This window comes from Choloepus didactylus, chromosome 5 (assembly GCF_015220235.1).
Source record: "Choloepus didactylus isolate mChoDid1 chromosome 5, mChoDid1.pri, whole genome shotgun sequence".
Classification (NCBI taxonomy): Eukaryota; Metazoa; Chordata; class Mammalia; order Pilosa; family Megalonychidae; genus Choloepus; species Choloepus didactylus.
In genome coordinates, this window is record NC_051311.1 from 104,321,877 (window position 1) to 104,337,306 (window position 15,430).

Consider the following 15,430-nt stretch of genomic DNA (forward strand, 5'->3'; position numbering starts at 1 on the left):
GGACGGATTATGTCCTAAAAGTTAATTTTTAAGGCAATTGCTTAGATCTCAGTTCTGTTTTCGATGGAAATTCTCAAATAAATGGCGATTTGGTTATTTCAAGTGGACCTTAATGGTTCTTAATATATAGGCAAACTATTTGTGAAACGAAAACTTAAACAGTGCTGTATCCTTGAGGACTAGGTCATTCGGGGTAACAAGATTCTTACATAGCTAAGTGTTTAACATTTTAAGCAGCAATTTTGAGTGTTCAACAGAATAGCAGATGCTTAATAAATATTTGTTGAGTGAGTACCCTCCTGGATTTTACATTCTAAGAAGGAAAATCATTCATAGAGGTTTTGTATAGGTGTGTTCCTTGATAAATAAAATATATTGAATATTTCTCGCTGATTCAGACTCTTTCCAGTAACCAATAATTACTTTACAACGTAGGATCTGTTGAAGTGTATAGGGCCTTTTGCCGTTATCCTAAATTATACTACAAGGAAATACATGCAAATAGCTGTTAAATTGGTGAAATTAAAAGAATTTTCCCCTTTATGATATGATTGTTGTATAATGAAATATTTTTAAAACTGCAAAAATTTTCTGTTTGCATAAAACATGATCTAATTCTGAACATTTTTAATAACAGGTGGAATCCAAGTCAAAAATGAAAAAAGCAGAACATCTTTGAAATCTCTAAAAACCGATAATAACAAACCAGAAAAATCCAAATATAAGCCACTTTGGGGAAAAGTATTTTACCTGGACATACCTTCTGTCTCAATATCTGAAAGACTGCAAAAAGACATTAAAGATCTTGGAGGGGTAAGTCAAAACTATACATAGACAAAAAGGAAAAATTCATAACTAGTACTTTCTAATGTAATCATCTAAAATTTTCATCTTGAAAAACATAACCGTCTATTAGCATCAAGCCTAAAATTTGTATTGGCTTTTTACTATTAACAAAAAACCATTTGTTGTAATCTTTTGTAGCCTGACAAAACTTTCAGGTGTCTGTAATTTATAGTCTAGTGTAAGGTTCCCAAAGTGTGAGAAATGAGACTCTCTTGTCCTAGTGGAACCACTGATTGACTTCTCATTGTAATGTTGGAGTGTCTTTCACATAGTAGGAACTGCTTGACGGTGTTTATTGAGGAGCTGTATAAATTTGTCTGGACTATTATAAACAGTAAGGATGTTGGGAGTTCAGAATGAGGGAGTCCAGTTCAAACTACAAAGAGTTAAAATTGACCTTGAGTGAAATAGTTTCAACAGAATGAATGTCATTAAGGAAACAGAATTTTGGATTAAGAATTTGAAAATCTACTTCTTTTCTACCTTGTCCTTTGATTAGATGATTAGGAAATTAGAAAACTGCCCAAAATTCTAAGATTTTCTTAGAATTAAGGTTAGTAGTGGGTGAATTTTTGTGAGTTTATTAAGCTTCTGTTATTTCCTAATTCTTGTTTAAAAGGTTACTTTCTCCTGGATTTTGAGTTTCTCAAGATCAACATTGTTGAATAAGTGTTAGAAACTTGCAGAATTTGTAAGAAGTTTCCTGAAATTGTGTGTTTTTCTACTTATTTTTTAAAACTAGAGTATAGTCACATGTGTCATCACAGTAACATGTCATAATGGCAATATGACTCCATTTCTAAAGGTTGTTTTATAAGCTTGCCACCTTCACTGACTATGCCACATAACAAGAGTGTCTTAATGTGTTAAAGATCTTACAAAAATGAGTAAAGATCCCTTCATTTTAGAAATGAAGTATGTTAGGTCCAGACAAGTTAAGTGACTGACCCAATCAAAGCATGATTAGGCTCTTATTTCTCAGACTTACATACCACTCCACCATTCTATTCCTCCAGCAATTAGTGGATACAAAGTGGCTATTTGATATAATTTGACAGCTTTCTGAAAAATGGTAAATTACCCATTAACCCTTGTGATCTAAATAAGTGATTTTTAGATTTATGCTTTTAGCAGTTGGAACCCTTCAAACAAAATTGTATTTAGAAGTCCAATGTATAAAACCAGTAAAAAGGGAATTATTCCAGCTGAAGTAGCAGTACAGAGGCTATAGCAGGAACCAGCTACTCCTGTCCCCTTCTTTCTCTCTCCTCCCATCTTCACAGCAGTTCCTGAGGCACTTCTAAAAATCAAATTTTGGAATTACTTCTCTCCCAGATAACAGTTGAGGGATCTTTTTGCTTTATACATTGCAAATCTTTATCCTAAAGTGCTATGAAGTAGACCAGTGAAGTTAGAGCATAGTAAGAGCTTGAGTTTCTAAATTTTCCCTTAAAGCCATGGATTTTCAACTGAATTTATTGTTAACTTTATTCCTTAATTTCTCTTTTTAAAATTTTTTTTATCAAATTCTGATCTCTACCCCCCCCCCCACACACACACACATATACGCACTATCTTGACTATAATTCAGTGATGTTCATTCTGAGTCCTGCATCTGCCTCTAGCACATTATGGTTTCTGTCACTTAAAAAAAAAAAACGTCATGAAGACCTCCTACATGAATTAACTATAAAGGAACTTTGATCTCTTTGACACTAATTTAATAGTATTAGTATTCAATTTTAAGGAATTTAGATAGTCCTTGAAATGATTATGCTTATGTATTTAAGTAGTATTTAGAATAACCTTAGGCCCTTTATACTTTGTATAATTTATCTTGCTTCACAGAATTACTGGTGTTGCCTTTTTGTTTAATTAGGCACTTTATGTTATTTATTTTCTCTAGTCCTAAATAAAAGCATCTTAATATTCTATTTATCTGGAGAATACACTTTGACAAACTCAACCACTGAGAACACAGCAGTGAATTCTGACATCTTGGGGAATATCTGTGAATAGTTGCAAGGAAAGTAGCTGTTATAAAACCTATATAAGGACATGGAATCAACTATATTTAGGTCCAGATCTAAATAGTTTTTGCTAAAATAAGCATTTAGAGAATAAAGATGTAAGGGCAGATACCATGCCACATCAGCAACTTACAGACAGAGTTAAATATTTAATGTTTCATTATCATGACCTTGAGTCATTAGAAAAAGTTTTAAGTTGCTCCTTAAGGGCATAGATTCAACAATATGCTAAGAAACTGAAGACCGTGGTAAAACTAATTCAACAAATATTTGAATATTGTTTGCAGGACACTGTATTAAGTGTTTGGATAGATTAAAAAATGAATTTGATGTCTGTCTTGCCCTCAATTTCTAATCTAGTTAGAGATGGCATGGATATAATTAATTGTATTACAACATAGAATATGAACAGAAGGGTCTTCAGTTATGGAGGACATTTTGCAGACACAGTTTGAAGTGGGATTTGAAGAATGAGTAATAGTTGAGCATATGGAAATTCATTCATCAACTACTTTTCCGCAATTGTCCCTCATATTTCAGCACTGTTTTTAAGATGCCGGGGATGCAAAAATAAATAATTTACAGTACAGCATTGTCAGTGCTTTAACAAAAATATGTAGAAATAGCTATTAGGACACAGAAATGGGATGATTAACTCTGCAATTAGGAGTCATAGTGGAAATAAAGTTTGACGTGAGCCTTGAAGGCCTAGTGAGAATACACCAGAATGAGCTTACTTAATGTGTAAAATGTATCAATGTGGTTTGTTTGGGGAATTGTTAATAGTGTAATGTGATGAGCTTAAGATTTAGATGGGGGAAATCTTAATAATATAATAATATTATACTGGGGCCAGATTGTTAAGGGCATTTTTATTAACTGCTAAAGAGTTTTAACTTGATCTGTGGGAAATGGGAAATAAAAGGAAATTTTCAGGTGGAGAGTGGAGGAGATGTGACCATTCACCAAAAGTTCAATATGTCACCCTTTTACCAGAGATGTGTAATGAATGTTCATTGTGTGATGTGGAAGCAGCTTTCATTTTCTGGTTGATATTACAAAATTACTTTCCCAGCACATGAAGTGTTGACATTTTGGTACTAACAAGGAACAATTAGAATATGTCATCTTGGTAGCAAGAAAATTCAATAGGAAAGGTAAAAATTTCAAGGAAGAAAGTCCCGGAAGAGATTACCCTAATGAACCCCAATAATTAGTACTGAAAATATGATATACTTTAACTATTTAAAAAAAAATGTAAAAGAAAACAAAAATTAAAATGTAAAGGATGGATCCAAAAATAAGGTTAAGACTCCTAAAAATACTAAACAATGAGTAAATTAAGAAATTAACTAGTAATGATAGGAGTATTCAAATCATATTTTAAAATTGGCTGTCACTTTTTGGGTAACTGGGTAAATGAGCCATTTAGCAAATTGATACTAAACAATTCTAAGGTATTAATGGATTAGATTTTTTAGACTGTTTTCTTTGAACTGAAAAATAAATGGTTATTAAAACTCTAACTTTAAAATATTTTTCATGTTCCTATTACAAGTTATTACACTATTTTCTACCTTATTGGATAAAGATAAACCCTATAATCATTTAATGATATGTGATTTTAGGTGCCTAGTAACATCTTGAGTCTGAATACTCAAACTTGATCTAGAACCTTTACTAGTGAGCACAGAAGAGTCAAGGTATGAAGCAGATGCTGTACTATTGGTATCCTATGGTTGTATTTGGTCCTCACAATTTTGTGGTGGTAGAAGTATTCAATTTTAATTATTGGCCAGTAAAAAATGTGCAGAAGATTGGGCTCCTTATGAAAAATTAGAAACTCTGGCCATATTAGGGCCACATATTTATGAAAATGAAGAAAGTATGTGATATATAAATTGTCAATTTCAAACATTTTTATTCCTGCTTGTCCTTGTAGACACTTGAGTTTGCAATCCCTGGAAAAGTAAAGGCTGATACTTATTTTATTTACTGGTTGAAGACCATCAGCAATGCTCAGAAAAGAAAGGAGTAATTTGCACATAGCTAGGGGCCACTGGTCTCAGCAGCAAATTCTGTTTAAGGCGTAAATGAAATTAACTCATCTGTTACACACTTTGCTTCATTTTTTATTATGATTTATATTGAGAGATACTGAAGCAATTAGTTTAAATTAATATTTTCATTTATGCAAACAGTTAATGATTACTGGTATTTACTTCTTAATTGTATTGCCCCTGGGTGGGAGTGATCTTCAATAACATTGACTTTAGGACATGAGTTTATAAATCCAAGCAGCAGTTTTCAAACATTTTAGCAGGGAAATTCTCTTCAAACAGTCTGACAGTGATAAGGACAAGGGTTCCTTTTGGCAGTTTAAATTTTATAAGAGTATATTATAGCATAGTGATTTAGTACTGTGTTGTCTACCACAATTAGCCACTAGGCAGCCACATGTGGCTATTTAAATTTAATTAATTAAAATTAAATACAATTTAAAATTCAATTGCTCATTCATACTAGCTGCATTTCAAGTGCTCAGTAACCATATGTAGTGAATTGCTACCTTATTAGACAGCGCAGATAAAGAACATAACCTTTAGAACCTGGACTTGGGTCAGAATGCCTGTGTTCAGATTCTCTTTCTTGGTTACTTGATGTAACCTCAAGCAAGTCACTTAACTTCTTTGTACCTGAGTCTTTTCCTCTGCAGAATGAGGATGACATTAAAGTTCCTAAGAATAGTATCTAGCACATGCTATTCTATTGTTGTTGGAACTCCCGTCGCACTTACTCAGAACTCTAAGTTCAGAAAAACATAATAGAAAACAGCAGTTTACAAGATATTAAAATGCATCAAATTAATTGGTATTTATTTTATGCTAGCATATGAAAATTTATGGTTTTTATGACTTAAAAATACTTTTGTTTTTCTCTAGCGGGTTGAAGAATTTCTGAGCAGAGATATCAGTTATCTTATTTCAAATAAAAAGGAAGCTAAATTTGCACAGTCCTTGGGTAGAATTTCTCCTATACCAAGTCCAGAATCTGTGTATACTGCAGAAACCACTTCACCTCATCCCAGCCATGATGGAAGTTCATTTAAGTCTCCAGACTCAGTAAGTCTTATATATACTTTGAGACTCTCAGATAGGCTGTAGCTTGTGGATCTCAGAATTTTCAAGAGCAGGCTGGCAGTAGAGTTCATTTAGGTAGAACAGTATAAATCATGTGTGGTTTTCCAGTTGTTAATAAGATTCCTGTCTTATAGAAAGCTTACTTTTTCTTAATATTACTTGTGTAGCCATACTCTATGCATTTAGGGATGATTTTTAGAGTAACTTAAATCTAGAAAGTAACAGCGGATCACTATTTTAAAGAAGAAACAAAACCTTTTTATTTTTACAGTCAGCAAACTATAGCCCATAGGCCAAATCCAGCACCAATCTGTTTTTATACAGCCTGCAAGCTAAGCATGAATTTTTCATTTTCAAATGGTTGGGGGCGAGGAGGGGGGTCAAAAGAAAAGTAATATTTCATGGCATGGACATTATATAAAATTTAAATTTCACCGTCCTTAAATAAAGTTTATCTGGAACACATCCATGCCTATTCACTTTGCTATTATCTGTGACTGCTTTCATATTACAAAGGCAGAGTTGAATAGATGCAGCAGAGACTTATGGCCTTCAAAACCTAAAATGTATTCTGTCTGGCTTTTTACAGAAAAAGCTTGCCAACCTCTGTTCTAGAATTATTGACTCAATAGCCCTACCACTCCATTGGGAATAAGTTGGAAGATACATGGCAGGATAAATTAAATTGATTTAATTGGGTATAGGGAGGGTAAGAGATTAAGAGATAAAATGTTTATTAATTTATCTTTAGATTGAAATGTAATTAATTTGCCTTCTGAAATTGTGTAAAGGTTCCTCCTCAATTTATATAATGTAGTTGAGAGGGAGACGGGTAAAAGAAAAGAGTTACATAAGAGGTATCATTTGAAAAAAGACATTCATACATTTATAGAAGGAGGAGAAAAGAACAAGGAAGGCTCATGCAATCTTTCAATGAATGCTTTTTTGGAGAAGAAAGCTATGTACACCAGTGATTAATTCCACATTAATTGTTGCACATAGCATTTCTAGTATCTTTTCTAACATTTGATTTTAAAAGGGAAAGTCTGTATAAAAACAGTATTTTTAATATCTAATCCCATTTTTAAATCTTCATTTTGGTATTGGACTAAGTTGTAAACTGACCATTTCATTATAACTACAAAATTCAGTGGAACCTTGCTGTTTTGTTTTTCATATAGTATAGAATTTACTAAATATAATCTCTTTGGTCTGATTCAGTTGAGTTTAGTTGCAAAAAAAAAAATGAAACAAACTTTTTAATCTTATCACAAAGACCCTTAAAAAATCACTTTTTTACCATTTATTGTATTGACTGCCATTAAGACTTGTACAAATAAAATCTATTAACTTTAGCTATTTTCCCTTTTTTTTTTTTTTTTTTTTCCACCTTTTCTTCAGTAAGGCATTATATTGTAGCTGATTGTGTGTGTTTGATTGTTTTTTGGGTTTCTTTTAGGTGTGTTTAAGCAGAGGAAAATTATTAGTTGAAAAAGCTATCAAGGACCATGTAAGTAGGAACTTTAAAAATTCACATGGCATATTCTTTTACTAAAAAACTAAAGGGAAATTAGGGATGTTCTTAACATCTTCCTTTCCTTGTATGTACTAAGAAAAGCCTAAATTTCAGCATGTGTCTCATTTTACCAAGAACAAAATCTACTTTCATGGAAAAACATCCCCATCTTGTGGGCTTTTAAAATATTTCTGGAGATTTCTAAAGCTCATTGCATTTTTGTATTTTTTAATGAAATATTTTGTTAAAACTTGCCCTAATTTTTAATGCCCTAATATGCATTTTATCAAGAACATGAGACTGTGTTGAGCAGGATTGATTTTAGAAATTCTTTAAAAAAAAAAAAAACAACTTAATATCCCCTTTGCTATGGTAAGTCTAAAGGGCTTGTTCTGAGTAATAACCTCAATGGTATTAAACATCAAGTAATTGAGATTTTCTAAATTTAGCTCATTTAAAATAGTAATTTTTTAGAAAACTATAAAGCCTTTTTTTTTTTTTTTTTAACAGGAGTTTATTCCTTCAAATAGTATATTATCAAATGCCTTATCATGGGGAGTAAAAATTCTTCATATTGATGGTAAGGATTTTATAATTATTGTTTGACAGTATTTGTTATTAAGTACCTGTCTCTGCCCCTTGAAACCTATCTCTGCCCCTTGAAACCTGACTTTATTTTAGATGGTGAGAATTCTGTAAGGAAGGAATATCAGTAATGGTAATTAATTTCTTCTGAATATAGTACAACTCAGAAAATAGCATTGTAAAATTCAAGAGTAAAAATGCTAATCTTAAAATCTTTTTTTTAATAAAGACATCAGATACTACATTGAACAAAAGAAAAAAGAATTGCATTTACTCAAGAAATCAAGCACTTCTGTAAGAGATGTGGTATGTTGTTTTGTTTAATTTTTAAACTAGCTAATCTGATCAAACTTGATCTTTTATTTATATATCTGTAAATCCCACCAAGTAGAAAAGAGTATTGGCAGAATATCTTAAAGGTGAGCCTGTATACTATGTGCCTGTTTGTGTTATTTGAATAAATTGTTATGTATCATTTAAGCTTAGGATTGTATTCATGAATTAAGAGTTGTTCCTGAAATGGTGGCATAATTTTTATTTACCTCTTTGGTTATTTCTGCTTTTTATAATAGATACTTCTCTTCATTCTGTAGAAAAGGACTAACAGCCTATATAAGTTCCTACTAGAAATAATTTACTCCTTTTTGGAGCATAAATAGGGAATATAGTTAACTTCTCAAATACTCTAGATTATGGTGTAACAAAATCTTTATATAGAAAGGTTAGCTGACCTGACCTCAAAAGAAAATTGCTGAACAACAATATTGGGCATTGCATTCTGTTAGCCTTAATGTTCCCGTATCTTCAGTCTCTTCCCTATTACTACTTCTTCCTTGAAGCCTTTATGAGATTTGAGCCTCTTTATCCTTTAAAATAGAGTAAAACCTCCCTTGATCCTACATCCTCCAACTAAATACTATCAAATCTTTTTCCTCCCTCTCATTCAGACTTGTTAAATCTTCCACTTTCATACTTCCGATTCATTCTTCAGTATACAAGATGTGAAACTACTGATCAATTTGCCAAATCATTGTAACTTTTTAAAATTGATCATATTGATTATCTCAACTGTTGTCCATTCCCTCCATGAATTTATCTATTCTCTTTTGGGACTTCTCTAATCTCTTAGTTTTCTCCTGGTTCTCCTCACATCTCTCAGATCATTCTTTTGTGGCCATCTTTGCCTTCATTCAGTCCTCAAGTGACTGAATTCCAAAGCAAAATAAATTTTATAGGAGAATGTGTATAAAGGCATGAAGCCATAAGTAAGGTGACATGTTTTGGAAATTTTCTGTAATATTGTACTACCTGCTTGATCTTTTAGTAGGAGTATGACACAAGATAAAGCTGTAAAAATCAGCCAAATTCAGATTATAAAGGACTCTGTACACTGTTTAAAAGAGATTTTATCTTGAAGGATTTGGGAAGATTATAAAATAGAAGACTGATCTGATTAGATAGGCATTTGGAAAGATCCTCTGGTTGCCAGTGAGAAATGAATTGTACGCTGGCAAGACCGACAGCTGGACAGTGGCTTTCTAATGCTCTTGAACACAGTTTTCAATAAATGCATTTTGCATCATGATCACCCAATATATGCTTGCCATATTCAAGGGTACATAAAGTCCTTATGAATTTCACATTTTTAGTAAAATGCACATTTATATAAGATAAGAACAACTGGAAAAAAGCACAAATAATTAATATTTAAGCAAAGTAAATTATTTGTTGGATGTCTTTTTTGCACATTAAAAATATCAGTGGCTCTTTCTAAATTTTTGCAAAACAAAAGGTGAATATTCCTATGTTTAAATATGCTAAGTAGCATATAAATTATAGAAGTAAATACATGAAACAATCAGACTCAAGAAAATTTGAGCATATACACACATGTCTGTGTGTATATATATATATGTAAATACCATAAATATATATCTGAAACAGGTTTCATGAAGTAATACTTGTCTTAATGTGATGTATGCTGATATTTTCTATATTATTATATTTTAACTTTTGAAAGTACTGGTCATAACTCACTAAATTGATTTTACAGTCCACTAATAGGTTATAATCTACAGTTCATGCTGGAATGTCATGTCAGTAATAGCGAAAAAATATCAAAAACCTGGCTTAAGGCAGTTACAGAAGGAGGCATCTAAGGAAGGACAGTTTGAAAGATAATTATCAACAAGTTTCAGTTTCTTTCCAGTGTCTTGAATCTAGTAATTATTCGATTATAAACTCCGTAAGGGTCTAGATCATGACTGTCTTCTTAAACACTGGATCTGTTTACACATGTAGCCTCCATTCGTTCATTATTCAACAACCACTCAGTGTCTGCTCTGTGCCAGGCACTAGGAACAAAAAAGTCTTTGCAGATAGGAAACAACAAAAACAATAAAATAACTGTGAAACATATCTTACCTTTCCCCCAAAATAAAAAGGATAGGAATACCAAATACCTCTATAATCAAAGTTCAAATTGATTCTCATACTGAAAATTTATGTTTTGATATATGAGAAAGAAATGTTTCTGGAAATTTTTTTAGTTTGCTAAGTACTAGAACATAAGTACTAGAACATGAAGATACATTGATGGGTTTTAACGGCCATGATTAAACCCTACGTACACTAAATAATATATGTAAATTCTAAGACCTAATTAGAGTCAAACATCTTTTTGTATGGATCTTTTTTCAATAAACTGGTTAGAAGTATTTTGCTCTGCTGCTCTATTTAAAGTGCTTTGCAATATTTTTTCAGTTTACCTGAAATTAGTATGTTGTTGTGGATCTTTTGTGTTTATGCGCAAGGAGAACATTGGCCACACGATGTCTTTGGTCTGCTTTAGTGTTAAGGTAATGCTGTCCTCATAAAATGCTTAGAAGTGTTCCCTCTTCTATTTTCTAGACAAGTTTTTGTAGGATCAGTTTTATTTCTTAATGTTTAGTAGAATTCATCAGTTAGGGTATCTGGGCCTGGAGTTTTCTTTGTTTTTAATGAATTCAGTTTCTTTATTAGATACAAGACAGTTCAGACTTATTCATTTCTTCTTGAGTCCATTTCAGTAGTTTGTTTTTCAAGGAATTTGTCCATTTTTTCTAAGTTGAATTCATGGGCATAGAGTTTCTAATATTTCCTTACTGACCTTTTAATGTCCTTGGGTTTGTAGTGCGTTGCTACTTTATGTCTTCTCTCTTTTTGCCATGGTCACCCTGACCAGAGGTTTATCATTTTATCATTGATCTTTTCGAAGAACCAGCTTTTGGTTTCATTGATTTTTCTCCAATATTTTTCCGTTTCGGTTTCACTGATTTCTGCTCTCATTTGCTTCTTCTGCTGTCTTGAGTTTAATTTTCTCCTCTTTTTCTAGTTTCTTAAGTGAGAAGCTGAGATGATTGATTGGAGACCTTTTCTTTTCTAATTTAAGCCTTTTAAGGCTGTAAATTTCCTTTCAGCTCTGCTTTAGTTGCATTCCATAAATTTTGATATGTTGGATTTTCATCTTCATTCAGTTTAAAATATTTTCAGGTTTCCCTTGTGACTTATATTATTCTTTGTGCCATGGGTTATTTGGAACTGTGTTGTTTGTTTTCAGATAATTGGAGATTTTCCAGATACGTTACTGTTATTGATTTCTATTTAATTCTGTCGTATTCAGAGAGCATTCTTTCTATGATTTCCATTCTTTTCAATTTGTCAAGTTTATTGTCCAGAAATATAGTCCATCCTGGTGAAAAGAATGTGTTTGCTGCTTTGGGGTGGAATGTTAAAAAAGTGTCTGTTAGGTCAGGTTAGATGATAGTGTTTTTCAGGGCGTCTACGTCCATACTGATTTTCTGTCTTATTCAATCAATTCTGAAAAGAGAGAGTTGAAGTTGCTAAGTGTAATTGTGGCTTTTGTCCACAATGGTCTTTCCTTTCAGTTTTGTCACTTGTTGGTTCATGTATTTTGGAGCTTGTTATTAGGTGTATGCACATTTAATATGTTCATAACTTGGTGAATTGACTTATCATTATTTAATGTCCTTCTCTGTCTCTGATATTATTCTTTGTTCTGAAGTCTACTTTGTTTCATATTAACATAGCCACTTCAGCTTTCTTTTGATTGTTTCATGATGTATCTTTTTACATCCTTTTACTTTTAACATATCTTTTATATTTAAATTAGGTTTCTTCTAGAAAGTGTAGAATTGTCTTTTTTAAAATCAGATCTGGCAATCAGCATCATTAAATTGGTATGTTTAAGTGATTTGTACTTAATGTAAATTATTGATGTGGTTGGATTTAAGCCTGCCAATTTACTCTTTTTTCACTTTTTTTTTTTACATTTTATTTTGAAATAAATTCAAAATTGTAGGAACAGTTGCAAAAACAATACAAACCCCTTACACAGAACTCCAGCATTCCCTGACCCCTCCTCCCAATACCCCGATCCACTAACTTTAACATGTTGTCACACCGCTATTTCTTTCTGTCCCTCTCTCCCTATCTATCATCCATCATCTATTGCTCTGTCTTCTGAACATATGAGAGCTAGCTGCATACATCCTTGAACAAACACTATAATTCACATATGCAATTCCCATGAACAAGAACATTCTTTTATGCAATCCCATTAAGCGTAGCTAAGAAGTACAAGAGATTCAACAATGATACAAAGCTTACATTCTGTATTTCCTTTTCCTTATGTCTCAACTGTATCCCCTTTGAGCCTCCTGTCCTCCATCCTCAGATCCCATCCAGGGTCATCCTTGGCATTCAGTTGTCATCTATTTAGATTGTCTTTTTTTTTTTTTCCCTCAATTGTGGAAACATATATACAGCCTAAATCTTCCCATTCCACCCCCTCCCTGGCATTTCATTAGTGGGATTAATCACATTTAGAATGTTGTAATGCTATCACCTTCCCACCATCCATTATTAGAAATTTCCCTTCACCTCAGACAGCAGCCCTACACTAATTTCTTAACTCCCCTTTGCCCCTTCCCCCATTTCTCTTAACCCATAGTCTACTTTTTATCTCTATGGTTATATTCTCTGATAATTTCTTTGTGTTTACTGTGGGGCTTAAAATTAAACTCTTAAATCCATAACAATCTTGTTTTTCTTTGATACCAACTTAATTTCAATAGGACACATAAACTATGTACCTATACACCTCCATTCCCCCACCTTTATATAGTTCTTGTCAAAAATTACATATTTTACATTGAGTTCAAAACCACTGATTTGTCATTAGAGTTTGTGTATTTTATATCATGTAGGAAGTAAATAGTGCAGTTACAATTCAAAAATTATTGACTTCTATTTGTATTCCATTGTGGTTGGAGAATGTACTTTGAATATGTTCAATTGTTTTTGTTTTTGTTTTTGTTTAATTTATTGAGGCTTGTTTTATGTCCCAGCATATAGTCCATTCTGGAGAAAGATCCCTGATTACTAGAGAAAAATGAGTGTCCTGGTAATTTGGGATGTAAGGTTCTGTATATGTCTGTTAAAATTCTCTATATCTCTTTCTCCTTTCTTTGTTTCTCTGTCGGTAGGGCTCCCTTTAGTATCTGAAGTAGGGCAGGTCTTTTATTGGCAAAGTCTCTCAGCATTTGTTTGTCTGTGAAAAATTTAAAATCTCCCTCAAATTTGAAGGACAGTTTTGCTGGATAAAGTATTCTTGGTTGGAAATTTTTCTCTCTCAGAATTTTAAATATGTCATGCCACTGCCTTCTCGCCTCCATGGTGGCTGCTGAGTAGTCACAACTTAGTCTTATGTTGTTTCCTTTGTATGTGGAGAATTGCTTTTCTCTTGCTGCTTTCAGAACTTTCTCCTTCTCTTCAGTATTTGTCTGATCAGAGTGTGTCTTGGAGTAGGTTTATCTGGATTTATTCTGTTTGGAGTTTGCTGGGCATTTATGCTTTGTGTATTTATATTGTGTAGAAGGTTTGGGAAGTTTTCTCCAATTTCTTTGAATACTCCTTCTAGACCTTCACCCTTCTCTTCCCCTTCTGGGACACCAATGAGTCTTATATTTGGACATTTTATTTTATCTGTCGTATCCCTGAGATCCTTCACGATTTTTTCAATTTTTTTCTTCCATTCTTCCTTTTGTTCTTTCATTTTCTGTTCCCTGGACCTCTACGACACTGAGTCGTTGTTCAGTTTCCTCTAATCTTGTATTAGGAGTATCCAGAGTCTTTTTAATTTGGTTAACAATTTCTTTTATTTCCATAAGATCTTCTTTTTTTTATTTAATCTTACAATTTCTTCTTTATGCTCTTTTAGGGTCTTCTTTATGTCCCTTTTATTCTGCTCCATCGTCATCTTCATGTCTTTTATATCCTGTGCCATGTTTTCGTTCCTCAATTGTAATTGTTTGATTAATTGTGCCAAGTACTTTGTCTCTCCTGATATTTTGATTTGGGTGTTTGGGGTCGGGTTCTCCATATCGTCTGGTTTTATCATATGCATTAAGATTTTCTGTTGTTTTTGGCCTCTTGGCATTTGCTTTGCTTGATAAGGTTCTTTCAAGTTGTAAAAAAATAATACTAATCTAATTTTTCAAAAATACAAGTTGGTGGCGTACACTTTCTCCAACTAACCAGCAGATGGCGTCTGTGAGTCACCTATACCCCTCAAGTCATTTCTCCACAACTCTGTCTCTGTGGTGTGTGGGGAAATGATTTTTGTGGGTTCAGTTGGTGAACTCAGTTTGGGTTTGTTGCTGGAGCTGTCTGCCCTGAATGTGGGGCGCCAATTTACTCTTTAAAAAAAAAAAAAAAAAACTTTTTCAAATAAAAAAACATTTCCAAATAAAACAGAGCAAAGCAATGGGAAAAACAAATATCCTGAAATAACTTCAGTCCTTCCAATATACTCCTACCATACCAAAAGAAAATTAATGAACCAGTTTACTCTTAGATTTCTGTTGATCCTCCTGCATTTTATTTCTCCCTTTCCCCCTTTCCTGCCTTCTTTCGGATTATTTGAAGATTGATCTGTTGGCTTTTGGGCTATATATCCTTGTTTTCTGTTTGTTTTGTTTTAATGTTAACCATGAGATTTACATTATACATATGAAACTTTGCACAGTCTATTTAGAATTAGTATACCTGCTACAAATAAAATGTAAAAGCCTTACAACTACTCCAAATCTATTACCCTTCCCCCACCAACCTGTTATAGTTATTTGTATTTCATCTGCATGAATTGAAAATACTACCAGTAGGAGTTTTACTGTTTTGCTTGCAACAGTCATATGTTTTTTTGAAGAACTTAAGAGGAGAAAACCAGTTTAAAATACCCAGGTATTTACCAT

At 32.7% G+C, this 15,430-nt stretch overlaps 2 protein-coding genes across 5 annotated transcripts in view; one reads left to right on the plus strand and one right to left on the minus strand.

Moving 5' to 3' along the window:
* SLC25A40 (solute carrier family 25 member 40) overlaps positions 1-15,430 on the minus strand; it is a 206,643-nt gene that overhangs the window by 111,973 nt on the left and 79,240 nt on the right. The gene's annotated exons all lie outside the window — the stretch shown is intronic.
* DBF4 (DBF4 zinc finger) overlaps positions 1-15,430 on the plus strand; it is a 32,932-nt gene that overhangs the window by 825 nt on the left and 16,677 nt on the right. For all 3 annotated transcript variants that reach the window (XM_037836592.1, XM_037836593.1, XM_037836594.1), the window contains exons 2-6: positions 638-813; positions 5,819-5,998; positions 7,476-7,526; positions 8,043-8,112; positions 8,347-8,423. In XM_037836592.1, the coding sequence (XP_037692520.1) occupies positions 638-813; positions 5,819-5,998; positions 7,476-7,526; positions 8,043-8,112; positions 8,347-8,423 (554 nt within the window). The remainder of the gene's footprint in view (positions 1-637; positions 814-5,818; positions 5,999-7,475; positions 7,527-8,042; positions 8,113-8,346; positions 8,424-15,430) is intronic.